Source organism: Tyto alba, unplaced genomic scaffold, assembly GCF_018691265.1.
Source record: "Tyto alba isolate M040663 unplaced genomic scaffold, T.alba_DEE_v4.0 Super-Scaffold_1000006, whole genome shotgun sequence".
NCBI lineage: Eukaryota > Metazoa > Chordata > Aves > Strigiformes > Tytonidae > Tyto > Tyto alba.
The window spans coordinates 6,567,587-6,582,997 of record NW_024881272.1 but is presented as its reverse complement, the minus strand read 5'-3'; the positions used below and the strand labels follow the sequence as shown (position 1 = coordinate 6,582,997).

General features: G+C 41.0%; 1 protein-coding gene across 1 annotated transcript; it reads right to left on the bottom strand.

Moving 5' to 3' along the window:
• Positions 1-258: 258 nt before the first annotated feature.
• Positions 259-15,272, bottom strand: NUF2 (NUF2 component of NDC80 kinetochore complex). Its single transcript, XM_032998540.2, has 13 exons — positions 15,084-15,272; positions 13,945-14,019; positions 12,340-12,416; positions 11,592-11,653; positions 10,581-10,678; positions 9,907-9,980; positions 7,953-8,049; positions 6,947-7,009; positions 6,032-6,169; positions 4,908-5,048; positions 3,913-4,088; positions 1,935-2,070; positions 259-1,143 (listed from the first exon to the last, which is right to left on the bottom strand). Exons 1-13 carry the CDS (start codon positions 15,204-15,206, stop codon positions 994-996), a joined length of 1,410 nt encoding a protein of 469 aa, XP_032854431.2. The 5' UTR covers positions 15,207-15,272; the 3' UTR covers positions 259-993.
• Positions 15,273-15,411: the final 139 nt, after the last annotated feature.

Sequence of the window (15,411 nt, the reverse complement as noted above, 5' to 3'; positions counted from 1 at the left end):
GAGGTTTAGAAGCAACGATGACCTGTTGTTCCTAGCTGACTTTCTAGCACCTCTAGTTGAAGTCAAAAAAATAAACAAAATCAGAAAAATATCCATACAGGCTTAAATCCTCCTCCATTATAAAAAAACCTTCTAGAGGTATACATTCCTACAAATGTACAAATGGAAATTTAAACTGGAATGTTATGCCAAGTCAGTTGAGATAGTGGGGTGGGAAAAGACATGGGGAGAAATAACCTTCAATATCCTTATATCAACTGTTTTTTAAATTAACGTTTTATTTCTGGAAATAATTAGAAACACTGTGGCAAACCAAGTGCCATCACGAGTTAAGACACAAGAGTAATCTACATAGCTTTTGTTTTGTTTTTGTTTTTAAGAGGACTAAGCACCCAAACACAGGCTTTCTAATAAGTACAAGTGAGGGTTCAATGCCCCACAGAGCAGAAACAATGAGTTCAAGCATCCAGAAATGCTGTTAAGTAAAATTATACTCTTGAGTGATTAAAGTCACCCATATTTGTGATGAGAGTAAGTTGGTATTTACATGGATGCTACTGCTCCAACAGGATTTAAGCTTAATTGAATAATGGTACTGGAATATCACCTATTACCAACTTATCTTGAACAGTGTGTCCATTCAGGCCAGATTAAAGCACCAGATCTTCCCAGATCAACGTTTGCAGAACAGTTTCTACAAAAAGCAGGATTCTGTCTAAATGTCAAGAAATATGGCATTAGCAAGACTTGTGTTATTACCACTGAAATCAGATACTGACTGAAACAATATGAAGAGGCTAAACCAAATGTTTTCTTATCCACATCAGTGAGTTCACAACATCAGGATCTGTCTAGAAAGTTAAATGTGTTGACATGGTTTTTTAGAAAGCTGACTTTTGCTTGGAATAATTATTCATCCCATGCAAAACACAAGCTCTTGAGTTCAGATATGAGCATAAACATAATGGAAGGGGAATACAAAAGATGACAGGTCTAAGAACTACTTTCAGGAGTCTGAACTCTAAGAAGTCCCTTCTTCAGTTCAGCAATTTTATCTTCTCTTGCAGCTGCATAACTCTTTGCTGTCTTAATTAGAGAGTCATGATGCTTCTCCAACCCAGCTTTCAGATTTAGGTGTATTTCCTAGAAAGGAGAGATAAAGGGGAAAAAAATAAATTTGGCAAAGTTCACATCTATGCTTTATAAGGATTTAAGTGAGAGTGGTCTGGTGATCTCAAGTCATTTCAGAGGTACCTCATCCCTGGCTTAAGCAGCAGCATTCACAGAACATAAGGAAGTTAAAAACATTGCAAGAGTAAGAGCAGACACAAGCAAAATCCCAATATTATGCCTGGGTTTTAACTCTAGTCACAATACTAAGACGGTCAAGCAACCAGCCCAGTAGTCACACTACTGCTGCCCCATTCTGTGTTAACCTGTGTCACCAATGTCTCTGCCACTGTGAACGCTACCATTGTCCTCCCAGCACGGACAGTACTTCAGTAACAAACACATAGGATGAGATGCTACAGACAGACTCTGATCCCCTAACTCCCAACCCATCAGGATTTATGTCTCTTTCCAAAGCTGAGCTGGACAGACATCTTCCTGAATCCCTAGGAAGAAAGTGTCTGTGACTGATTTCGCCTGCTAAAATACTGGGCAAGCACACCATTCCGGAGTCTTTTCTTTCAGGTCAAACCCCACTTCTCCTGTGGGCCATCTGTACAGCCTGCAGAGACAAGAACAAGCACCAGCAAAACAGTGGGACCACAAGCAGGAAAGTACTCTCCCTCTCACTATCCACCCAAACCACCACCTGCACAGCCTACTCGTTTTTAGGGCCAATAAGTGTTGCTTTATATACACAGCCCGAGTGAAAAAAATCAGTTTTGAGAATACCAAACTGGATTCCTCTAGGGAAAAGAGCCCACCTTGGCTTTCATTTCTTCCTTTTCAGCATTCTCCTTCAGCTGATGAATTTTGAACTTTGTCTGTTGGATTTCCTTGTGAATGGCCGTCACTTTATCATATACAGCACCCCTCTTCTCCTGAACTCTGTTACAATATCTAAAGGTAGGAGGAAAAAAAAAAAATAGTACCAAGTTTTTTGACTAATTCCAGATTAAACTTAACCACACCACAAACAAAACTTGCATTTTATGAGCATGAAACTAGCAGCTTCTAGAAGCAATGCTGTATATAATTTACTTGCTTGGAAATCTGTCCAATTCTTAAACTAGAACAATTTAGGTACAAGAAGTGAAATTCAAAGTAGAGTTAGAAGATTATGTTGAAGATCCTCAGTTGCTGACAATCAAAGCAACTCAAGGGACTACAGCAGAACCAAACCAACAGAGAGCTGGACACTGCATCTTCCTGCCTCTGAGTAATGCAATGAGTGCCAGCAGAGAGCCCTGCCTAAAGGCCAGCCACTGAACCAGGTTAAAAGCAATATAGTTGCACTTGATGTTTCAGCATAATTGAAAAATCACACATTTTGCTTAGCCTCAGATCCCCTCCCACCAAGGTAGAGCTCTAAGCCCATACATCTACACGTTATCTGCAATTTCCAGTCCATCATTTCACTGTATCCCAAACAAAGACCAGATAATATTTCCCCAGCTTGCAGGTAAATTCAGATAGCTCTAGCTGAGCTGCCATGTAATTAGCACAGGGTTGGTGTAGGAACAGGAGATCTTAATTCAGTTGCAAAACACACCTACCAGTTTATACTAAGCACTTGTACAGCAATTACAGTTGGAATTGTAGCAGCTGCTTTCTCTGAAGAATGCCTGAAAACATTCATACTTAGCAAGAGCCTACTTACATCTTCCTACCTCAAGGAAACAGCCAGGACATATTTTCTTATTCACCAGCAAAAACTCTAGATCCCAAAGTAAAGTTACCTTCTTTCCCCTCTTGCTTGTCAAAGCATCTAATTTTTTCACTTACAAAATACCTAACACATTAAAACCACATAAATCGGCATCAACTTCTAACATAAAGGTGCATTAGATTATATTATTTCCATTCCTTATTTGGAAGGAAAAGTAGCTTTTAATTAATCTCCTTTAGCTGGTAAAATCCTCTAAATGGCAGCAAGATTCCCAGGCTTCCTTTGCCCCTCGTTCGACACACCACACGAGCTTTACCAGCATGACTAAATCTTAGTTGACTCTCAGCCACGTGGAAGTAGCTCTCTTCCATCATAGTTAATCTAACCAGCCAATAATTTTCCATATCCCCTTTCCTATCTGTATACAAAAAAAGTGTTATATAATAAGCTTTCTCTATAACAGTTCAACACTTCTAATCTCACAGCGAAGCCATGACCTTACAACGTTGCAGTTGGCTGCTGCAGAAGAGACTGCTGTGCTGTAAACACTGCCTCACAACTTGCCTTTAGCATATGGTAGGAAGGAAGATGGGCTAAGAGGCTTTGATCAAATGACACTTTTCCTTTTGTTTTAGAAGCATCATGTCAGGATAATACTCCTCTGAGATCCGAGCCCCATTTCCCCATGGGTCTTGAACATCTTTGATAATGAGCAAAAGTGGCAAGGGAAATTATGAAAAATTCATGAAAGGCAAATGGGGCTTTGTTGAAGTCTGATAAGTTGGAAAATTATCCCAATGTGACATTCTCTTTAAGAAGATAAAAGAATCAAGAATAAGCATTATAAATTAAATTAGAGCTCCAATAAAAGAATTGCTGTCAACTCACATTGCAATTATTGATTTGAGACCCCAAGTCCCTGCCTGCAGCATTACTGGTCTTCCTACAAAGCTATCCCACATCGCTCATTTTCTCCTTACTGCTAAGCTACGTGTTTGTACCAGACACGAGCTTGGGTAGCAAATAACAAAGACATAAAGTAGCGTCAGGCAGAAATGTCAACTCATCCATACTCAAATACAGTGTGCTTATATTGCTCAACGTCTTCACGCTTCTTTTTTATCCTTATTTCAGCTGTAGACAGCTTCTCATGTTTTGCAGTGACCAGTCTCTTTAAGGACATTTCATCTGTTTTCCCCTTTTTCAGCTCTATCTGAGCACTCTCAAGCTGGTCCTCCAGATTTCTGACCTAGAGTACATAAGTATTGAAATAAATTAAATGGGGGAAAAAAAAAAAAATAAATAAAAAATCAAAACACCATACCCTGTCAGTTCACTAAGATCAAAACTAGCTTCCTGGGTTTTGAACATCTGATTGCTAACTAATTCTCCCAAGTTATATTCCAGTTCCCTAGTCTTTATCTGATTTTAAATATATCTGTATGGACAAGATCCCATCACTTAGAATGATTTTTATAAGTTACTATGAGTTCTGCTATAGCTCTGAGCCAAAGGCAATTTGAACATGTGCTACACAAATACCCAAAAAAGACTGCATACCATTTTTCAAATGCTCTTAATTACATTCTCCCCAATCTGAGTAACAAATAGCAAGGCATAGTATTGTGACAAACTTTTCATCAGGGAAAGGCTGGCTTAGTAATATTAATAAAGTTAAAGGCACTTAAGACATGACTTCCTGAAGGAGTCATTTTTTGCTCTTCGTTTCTGCTCTCTAGGCAGATGAAACTGGATCCCACTTTTCTTCTTCCATCATTTCCTACCAACAACCCCAAGACAGTTCAAACTATTTTAGGTCAGGTTTCTATGGCAACAAAAGCTTTGACTATTAAAAGTGGTCAGTAGTACATTAGCTAGGGGCACGCAGCAAAGCAGCAGCTATGCTTTACTGATGTTTTTAAGACAGAGATTTTGAAGTTTCCAAATTTTTTCTTTTTGGGGAAGAGAAGATATGGGAACTTTCAAACTAAAGACATTTACTGATGACCACCTATCTTGCTCAGATATTAAATTTTCCCTAACCAGATACAATTTGGATAATACAAACCTCTGATAATACACTGGCCAGTCTCTCCACATTCGCAGCCTGTCTTTCCATCTTCTTTTGATATAACTGCACCTCCATTTGGCATGATGGCAGAACCTCAACTAGGTCTCTATAACTTTCATATTTCTCAATAACTTCTTGCTTTAAAGCGAAAATACTTGTATTAGTAAAACAGCTTTGGAGTTCAGCAGTTATTTTGTGTAGTATTAATGCATATCAACTTTTGTACCCATTCCCTCATTGTTTAACATACACGAGAATTAATATTTAGTAGTTACTGAAATGAGATCTTCAGTTTGTAGAAAAAAATGGCATTTGGAAAGCACAGGAAAAGTGACATGCAAGTGTTTTACAGTGAACTAACTAACTTGTTACATGAGCTTTTAGAAGAGAAAAAAAGCTGTACAGTGAAGAAATTCTATACTGTTAAAACAGGAGTTATGTAAAGCATCATAAGAACAGATGCCTGGAATTACAGCAATAAATTTTACACCTTTGGAACAAAAATACCTAGGGAAACAAAGTTACACAAGCTTCACTGATGTAGGAGCAATCAAGAACTACAAATATTTAAAGACTGGACATCACTACTAAAACAACAGCCACCAAAAAAACACCAACAAAAAACCCCCACACAAAGCTGGGAAGGGAACTCAGTGTTCAGCATACTAGTGGAGACAGCTATCAATTCTAAAAACAGTGAGTGATAACAGACACGCTATGAAGCACGTGTTCTAAATCCAAGGACATCTGTGAGCTGTCAAAATATTGTCACCTCTTGGGAGCAAACAACCAGACAGGTATAGTGTAGAGTCAAGGGTTCTACACTTCGTTTCACAAGTAGTTACTCATAAAGGACATAGCAGCAGTGACTGCCATCCCACTTTGCAAAAAAAAAAAGCTACCAGCACAAATGCACAAACAAAAACTAATAAAACCCCACCCCTACAACCAACCTTCAGTTTTCTCTGAACCTGTGGTTTCATTTCAGACTAACCACTGTTCTGTTGATTTTTGACTAGAAATACAAGTCATTCAAGAAGCAGCTCTAGATGATGACAGTTCAGTAAAACATGCTTTTTTCTAATAGAATACCTCCTTGTGTGGACAGAGGAAAACCTCACCTTGGATTTCTTGAGTTTCCTAACAGTTTCTTTCATCAGTTCTTTGAAATTTTTCAGTTCCTCTGGACTCTCCACAATTTTTGATTTCAGTTGCTCTTGTTCTTCTTTCAAAGTAGCCATTGTCACTTTAAGCTCATTCTAGTTAACAAGACACATACACCTTCAATATTAGCAGTTAGGTAGACAAGAAGAATTGTGAAGCATGGTTTGCCAGGACAACTAGACAAGTTCTTTTCTGTTATAAATCATTCCTCATTAGGAAGTTTGTTTAAAAAATAAATTCCTCTAAACAGCATTAACATTCCAAATCAAAGCAGTTAATGCCCTATCTTGCTCCCTGCACACGCTTACAGGGGTGCAATACTAAGTCACAAATACAACATTTAGCTAGTACTCCACAAAAAGCCTGCCAGTTAGTATATATTAACAGCAGCTCTCTCCTTCAAAACCCCTCACCTAGAGCAACTGAGGCAGCCACTGCAAGATTTCAGAGACAGCTGTGTCAACCTGGTAGAAGAGCAACAAGCTTCCTGTGTAACCTCTCAAAAAAGTCCTTTTTTGTCCCCACCAGATTCAGTGGCTGCCTCAGACATTCTATGCACTGAAGGTAAGCCCATAGTGTTTCACAAGTCCAGATTTCTTGCCCCTTAACAGATCAGCTTCCTGAACACAGAGCTTTACATTCCAGAGATGTGTCTTTAAAGATAGCAACAAAACAAACTACTGCAGTAAAGCTTCGGGGCGGGGTGGGGGTGGGGTGGGCAGGGGCAGAGGAATGAAGGCAAATCAGTTTTTTAAAAACTAATAATCACCATCTAAACATTACCTAGCTCCAAGAATAATCTGATCTTAGAAAGATATGCTCTATTAGTTGAACTGAGATTCAAGCTACAGCCTACATGGAGGTATACTTACCAGTTTTCGGGTATTCTCTGCAATATCTGACTTCTTTTGTGAAATCACCTCTTGCAAAGCTGTCTAAAAAAAAAAAGCAACAAACTTCAATCATTTCTAAAACTATTGCCTCCTTTACCCTTCTACCATAGATCTGTCTACAAGAGAAATTCCACTTATTGTTTATTTGGACTGCCATAACTAGCAGAAAAAAATGCAGTCTGTAAGATTCAAAAGACAGGGAAGGAGAACATTGTCACAAAAGCCACTGGGAGCACTAGGGATGCAGCCAGCAGTAGCTAACTGGGAACGGGGATAAGAGGCTGGCTACCTCTATCCTTACTGACCCTGGCAACATTATACACATACACCCTCTTAACCAGAGGCACTGTTCTTGAAAAAAAGCTAAGTTAATACAAGGCTCTCAATAATATAGAGGTCAAACATATGGTTAATAATATTACTAGAGACATGCCTTAACATAAAAATAACTACAGATTTTTAATTTTTTTTCCAAAGCAGCTGAAAAGGCTGTCTATGAGACCTGAGAGGCAAGCTGTCATTGCTGCAAAGTTACCCCTGCAATCAACTCTACTCTTTTTGCCAGGCATTACCTTGGCTGACCCTTCTTAGGCCTCATTTATTGCCGTGGCTCACCTGCAGTTGTAATTCTTTGAATTCCGATGGAAAACAAAGGAAAATCATACACATCACACTTCTAAACATTAACACAGATATCTCCCAAGTCATTTCGGTAATGCATTTCAAAAAGAAAGAGCTGAATACACTTTTGTGTATCAGCTTAAGTCAGATACCAAGTATGTTTTACATTCCTTACACTGAAATGAAGAGCTGGTGCTAGGGGTTAGACAAGACATTGTGTTGCAATGACTTTTGTTTTACATCAGAAGAGTTCCCTTTATCCTTTTTAGATGTAGGCAGAGGGGAACAAAATCAACAGAAATAAGGAACACCCATGATCAGAAGCCATAGCAGCATTTCAAAGAAATATATAACAAGGTCATACTTGTTTTCGACGATACTCTTGCCTTAGTAGTTGCTCTAGTTCTCGAATATTCTCTGTCAGTTGTTTGACCTCTGCTTGATGTTCAACTGGAACAGTGCTAAGCAAAAAATAAAGATATTGGACAGTTTCAGCATCATTATAGTCAGGTTGGAGTACAGTAGATGAAACAATCACTCTCTCCAAAGAGTTTACAACCAGTAACTTTAGTAATCAGGGCAAGACAGTCTCAAATCAATACATCTCATTTCACTTTGCTTGTAAGACTTTGTAGTTGAAGTATAATCTAAAGAGCTATTTCGGCAAGAAGTGATACAAGCATAACAGAAGACTAAGTTTAAAGATCATATTAAGCAAAGCACAAAAGAACAGCACTTCTGCCAATTTCTGTGGTGATTTTCATTTATGAAATTTGCATAATATTACCTGCCACTGAAGCAGCTTGTATTAGGGTAGGCTTATAGCTGGCTAGAGAATCTCCTGTACAGCACATACCTAGAGCAGCTATCAGAGAAAAAACTCTTTGTTGTGAAAGCTATCTTGGAAACTAGCCATCTCTTCCTCCCATTATCCACGAGCAAAAACAAAAATTAATCGTGCAAAGACACAGGCAGTAGGACTAAATGGTCTGAAACGGAGAATGGGGCAAGCATGTCAAATAACTAAGGAAGACAACTTTACCCATCTATTAAGTTAAAGATGGGCTTCCTACAGCTATTGAAGAGGTAATGACATATCACTGAAAACTAACTATAGCAGCAAAAAGTTTCACCATAGTCCCCAACACACAAAATACAGTATCCTCTCAAAGCAACCATACCCTTCTGAAATCCCACTTTTCTGCCAGCAACTCTTCTAGCTTAACGCCAGTAGCTCTACTTCTGTAACTCTGAACACAACAGCAACATCACGATTTTTACTGGTTTATTTCCTAGGGAGGCTAACAAAGTCAGCAAAGTCAGACAAGGGCCAAAGGAGAAATCAAATCAGCTCAAATTAAAAGTTCCTACAGTAGTTATCAAACAGCTTTGTCAAGTCACACAGCTCAATTATTCAGCTCCTGTTTAAGAGCACCCCATACAGACTCATTTAGGTTGGAAAGGACCCTTAAGATCATCGAGTCCGACCATTAGCCTAACACTGCCAAGGCCACCACCAAACCATGTCCCCGAGCACCACATCTACACATCTTTTAAATACCTCCAAAGATTGTGACTCAACCACTTCCCCGGGCAGACTGTTTCAATGCTTAACAACCCTTCTGGTGAATAAATTTTTCCTAATACTCAATCTAAACCTCCCCTGGTGCAACGAGGCCCTTTCCTCTTGTCCTATCACTTCTTACTTTGGAAAAAGAGATTGACGCCCACCTCGTTACAACCTCCTTTCAGGTTGTAACGAGCAATAAGGTCTCCCCTCTCAGCCTTCTTTCTCCAGGCTAAACCACCCCAGTTCCTTCAACCACTCCTCATAAGACTTGTACTCCAGACCATTCCCCAGCTTCGTTGCCCTTCTTTGGACATGCTCCAGCACCCCAGTGTCTTTCTTGCAGTGAGATGCCCAAAACTAGACACAGTATTCAAGGTGCAGCCTCACCAGTGCCGAGCACAGGGGGACAATCCCTGCCCTAGTCCAGCTGACCCCACTTTCTGACACAAGCCAGAACGCCACTGGCCTTCTTGGCTACCTAGACACACCATCAGCTCATATTCAGCCGCCTGTCAACCAACACCCCCAGGCCCTTTTCCACAGGAGAGCTTTCCAGCCACTCTTCCCCAAGCCTGTAGCGTTGAATGGGGCTGTTGTGACCCAAGTGCAAGACTCAACACTGAGCCTTGTTGAACCTCATACAATTGGCCTCGGCCCATTGCTCCAGCCTGTCCAGATCATGTGCACTGAACAGGAAAGTCAGCCAAGTCACACAGTGCAACCCACTGCGCTTACTCCCGATACTCACTTCAGTTTTTCCAGCTTCGATGCTGCCTCACGATTGGCAGTCTCCAGTTGTTGGTGTTTCTCCATAGCTGACTTCTGCAAATTAAATATTCAGAGATATTTTTTATTTTAGAGCAATATGGTTTCTCTCTGGGCTTCTATTAGAGCTCTGTTCATCATTTTTTCACACGAAACGCACCATCTCTGAACTACTATGATATTCAGAAGAGAAGCCACCTGCAATTCTAGCTTCAGCCCACTGACTTACATCTATCTTTTCTCAAAAACATGCAAGATGTTAAATCTCCACTTACCAGGCTAAACTGTCAGATAAGTTACTGGAAAAAAACTTCAGATAATAGCCTAAGTAATAGCTTGGTCATAGTCATAGAGAAATCTTTACAGTATTGTTAAACTCATCCACTCTTCTAAACTGATATGTTTCCTTAAGGGCTTTGCAAAGGTTTTTCTTAAGTCATTTACAGTAGCTGTGTATGCTTATAACATGTAATTTAATTGTACAAGTTTTACATAATATTAAACGGGTACCTTCCTGTATTACTTGGCTACATTTAAGATTGCAAGGTGCTATTTCAACATGCAAGTAGAAAGCCACAACCTTCATGCTCCTAGTTCAAGGTTAACATTAATTTATACTGCAGTAGGTATCTGGAATAACATGACACCCAACCTTACATAGTTCAGTTGTAACTCCAAGTAGACCTCACGTCGGAATTCTCTGAAATTTACAAAATTGAGAATGCCACTCAGGAAGCGAATCGTCCTCTTTGTTTCTGAAAAAAGAGTTGCAAGCCATCACTATTCTGGTTTCCACATGCATTGCAATTGCTTAGGAAAAGTTGGGCAAAACATCATTCAGAGAAGAGACAGAAATTACAAAACAATCCAAATTAGTTCTTCCCCCACTCAACTGGCAAAGATTTCACAGGCTACACAAAAATCAGCACCAAGCTATGAACTTACAGTGTCTTAGCAATTCTATGCAATTTAACAAATTGCAATGGCACCTAGGAGAAAAACTACTAAAATACAGCCTCTCATTAATACAGAAGTCGGGGAGAAAGGTTGGCAATCTTCAACTAAAGCTCTGAAGACAGAATTTCCCTGTAGCTATCAGGCTAACTGAAGAGAGCCGTTTGAACTGCAGGGACCTTTTGGCTCTATTCCAAGCAAACTTCGTGAAAGATGATTACAAAGGCCTTGAACATTTTAGACAACACAGAGCCAGAAGTGAAAGAGTTCTTCAGAATGGCCTTTTCTAAGTTGTGTTGTACTAGAATCACCACTGCTGCATATTGAAAAGGCCAAAGCAAAAATTCAATTACTCCCTACATAGGCATCAGCATGAGAAACCAAATAGCATCCCCGTGTTGCCAGCATAATTTTCATTATCATATTACACTATTCTTACACTATTTCAAGTATGTCACAGTCTGCTTTCCAGACCAGCTGTTCAACAGACTCAAAGCATTCAAAACTCCCCTCAGTTATTTAACTGGACTAGCCTACATAAGAAATAAGGAGAAGTGCTCATTAGAACCAGCTTGTCTAAGGGCCACAGCAAGGGTCAGAAGAGTAGCTGGAAGACAGGGACAATTCTCCACACTAGATGTCCATCTGCCTATGCCAAACGAGAAGATAAAGTGACACCCACCACCCCAGGAAACACAATGAGCACTTGCTTACTTGGGTTTAAAACATCAGCAATTTGAAAATCAGTAACCCGGCACACTGGAAGTAAGCGCTCCCTGCAAGGGAAACAAGACACAGCCTTATCTGCAGAGATCATTACTCAGTTTTTGTGCTTTAACTATTTACTACAAAACAGATCTCGTCCTCTCATGCCAGAGTATACGTACAGCAAGCAGACAACAGTAAGTCTCAGGAGAATATCACAGTAGGATTCGACACACTTTATAAGTTAAAAATTTGTATTTTTACATCATCTCAAAGATTTCTACAGACAAAATATTGGCCTGTAGAACAACTTTTCAGCTTAATTAGGGAACTCCTAGACTTAACTATTAGTCAATTCTCCCCTTACAACTGAAATGATGCTTAAAGTCTAACACCCACCTCATTCCAACAAAGGTTATCTCCACAGAATTCAGACAGAAAGTTTACACAACAGGTACTTAAGATCTCTCTTCTAGGTGTAAAGATGACCCTTGAGCCATTCAAAGTATAAATTTGTGCTTTCATTTTGGTGAGGCTGGATTATTTGGTTAACACAAATTTTGACAAGATAGCTCCCCGCTAAGAATTTTACTCTATTAAACATTGCTATCCCCTGTTCATCTGCAAATTTCACTTTGCTCAGAGCCAACAAGCAGTAGAACCACCATCAGCAAAAAGGCATAAAGCTGCACTACTTCCAGTAAATTGGACCTTTACAAGAAATAGCAACTGAACAGCTGTAGCCTCTTGTACTTACATGTGAATATACAAATTACAAACAGGTAGAAAGCCTTCAAATATCTGTGGATACATTATGTCAACGTTGACCGGCATCTAAAAGTAAAGAGAGTCAATGCATATGTAGAGACTACTTAAACAGAAATACACAGGTTTGTTTCCACAAGATAATATAATTCAAATAGATTAAATACACTGAGGATGGTTTCCCCATGCACAGGGAACAGATGTTAGAGGCTGAAGAATGCCATCATGTTAATCAGCAGACTATTTTAAGTGTCAATTTTGGCTAGTCAAAATATAAGAAGACAACAATAACTAAAGCAGCAACACCACAAATTTTGGAATTCAATCTAAACCCTCTGTTTTAGTATGTTCAAACTGGTGCAGAAGGACAGTCTCTGCATTACACACCTAACAACAAGAAGCTCTTTCTTTAAACACCCTGAAATTCACACACTCAACTATTTTATGAAGAAATCAGGAGAAGGTAATGGTACACTGTCATCTTTTTCTGATATCTTAAACCTTATAATACAGTATCCCAGCTAATGTCATTGCCTGTGAAGAACTGAGTTATCTTGTACACACTTGATCTGCCCTCTCAGTTTACTCAAAGTTTACAATACTATCTTATTCTCACTTTCAGGAACCAGTTATTGACCGACACAGAAGATAAATCAGGTGTTAATCAACAAGGTATCAGTTAACCTCCAGCTCCACTTCTCCTTGCTGTCCTCTCAGTTAATGGAGGAGTGGAGATGATCAAACATTAAAAGCAACATTTATTTTCCTTCTACACCAGTCTAACATCCAAGCAGAGATCCTTTTCAGCCACGGTCAAAGGCAGACGCCTAAGAAGACAGTATGTATTTTCAAGTCCAGAGACGGTGTCCCTTCATAAACTTATCCAATCTCTCCTGGACCTTACAGACATTTCTGGCGCTCACAGCATCTCAAAGACAAGAAATCACAGCTTAACCACAGGAGAGGCCTCCCCACAGAGCCTTTCCTTATAGCCTAGAGTGGTAAGTGAGCTCCTCTCCATGTCTACTAGATGGAAAAGGGAGTCTCCTCAACATAATTAAAAAAAAAAAAAAAAAACAACCAGCAAACAAAACAAAAACACACCACCACACCACACACACCATCCACAACCCAGAGGCAGCACACCCACAAAACCACTATTCCACTATTTCTAGGAAGTATCATAAGCTGAAGCCAGCTTCCAAACCAGGAGCAATGATCAAAGCAACTTCTCAGACATAATCAACAAGGCCTCAGAAACAGCCCAGAGATGATCCTCTCAGGTTCATTGACCTCTGGTAAATGACCCATGCTGATGACTGCGCTGCAGTACTGCACTCTCATTCCTGCCTAAATGAACAGGCTAGCTGCCTCTCTGAACACAGATACAAATGCCCATGGGTATATCGCATCTAACACACAAGTCTTCTGCAGCAGAGGCAGAATTTCTAAGCTCCCATTCATGCAATTACAACATACAAACCAGTAAACTTCTCACTAGCAAATGGCAAGGAGCTAAGAGGGAGATATTTCAACATTTAAGTGCAATATTTTTTTTTCCTTTCACATTTAATTACACCTGCCACCACAGACATACCATGTAGAAATGCTCCAGGCGGATTCCATATACCTTCTGCAGGAGTCTCATGTAAATCATGTGTAAAACTTCAAGCTGCAAGAAGAAAGGACATGAATCAGTATTCCATAGGATTTGTTATTCAGGGCTCACAGACTAGGCCATAAAAGTAGTTCTGCCTTTAACACATGAAGACTGATTTCACTGAGCCAAGACTAACAAGTTTTCTTTTCCAATAGTTTGCAGCTCAAGCATTACCATCTCATAATACCATTATAAGAGACAGCAACCAGCTCAGACAACTACAGTCTTAACTGCCACAGCTATGCATTGTTTTTCATTACATTGCTGTTCGCTGAGCAGTTTTCAAACCAAGTGACACCAAAATCTAAAACAAGTCACAGAAACTATAACCCCATACCAAAGAGTGCCCTTCATCACGTTATTAAAAGAGGGGCAAAAAATACCTACAAACCAAGCAGTTATTCATTTACAGCACTAATCCATGATCAATTCAAATCAGTCTTGCTCCTCAGAAGCAATCATCCCATCACTCCCTAGACAAGCGGGGCCAGCCTTCTCCTTCAGCAGGCAGAAGCACTGACATAGCAGCACACGGAAACCCACCGAGGCATCAATTCCTTTTTAAACCCACCGCTCTTTCATTGAGGTGGCTGCAAGTCTGTGCTAACGTCAACGGTCAGAGCGATACAAGAAAAAAAAAAAGGGGGGGGGGTGGGTCAGGGAGGGGCTGCTTTTAAAGCACTAGTTGATCAACTAAGCTGTTGAAATTAGGACGCTATGCGAAACACAGGGTCTATTTTAACCTAGTTCCCACAGAACAGAGGAAAACAGACGGTGTGATTTCGTGTTTGTCCATTTATGAGCGCTTCCTGGGGAAGCTTGGGCAAACGCCTCTCAGGCGGAAGAGAGAAGCTCTAGGTTTAGCCTGTAACTCCTGCGAGACTCACCCGCCACTGGGGAAAGCTCGGCCACCTCACTTGGCAGGTGCTGCTGTACGCCAGAGACCGCGCGAGCCGGGGGCGCGATCACCCAGGAGACCCACCGACGCGCGAGAAAATCCGTGGAGCTACGGCACAGCAACGGCCTCCCTCACGGAGGGCGGGAGCCGCGCACCCCCCCCCCTCCCCCTCACGCACCTTGGGGCTGCCGAACACGTCGCCCTTCACCAGGTTCCGGGCCTCGGCGCCCGTCAGGACGTGGCTGCGGAGGTAGCTGATAATGTCGTCGGCGCTGTAGCGGGGGAAAGTCATGAGCTCCATCCCGGCGCCGGGCCAACGGCCGCGCCGCCAACCGCCGCCCGCAGCTTGAATCTGGCGGGAACCTCCCCCCCGCCGCGCGCAGGCGCGCCGGTGGCCTATCAGCGAGGGCGGGGGGGAGGGGGCGGGGCTGAGAGAGGCTCCGCCCCCCCGGCTGGCCGTTAGGGGCGGGGCGGGGCCGGCTGAGGCGGTGGGAGTGTGGCAGGGG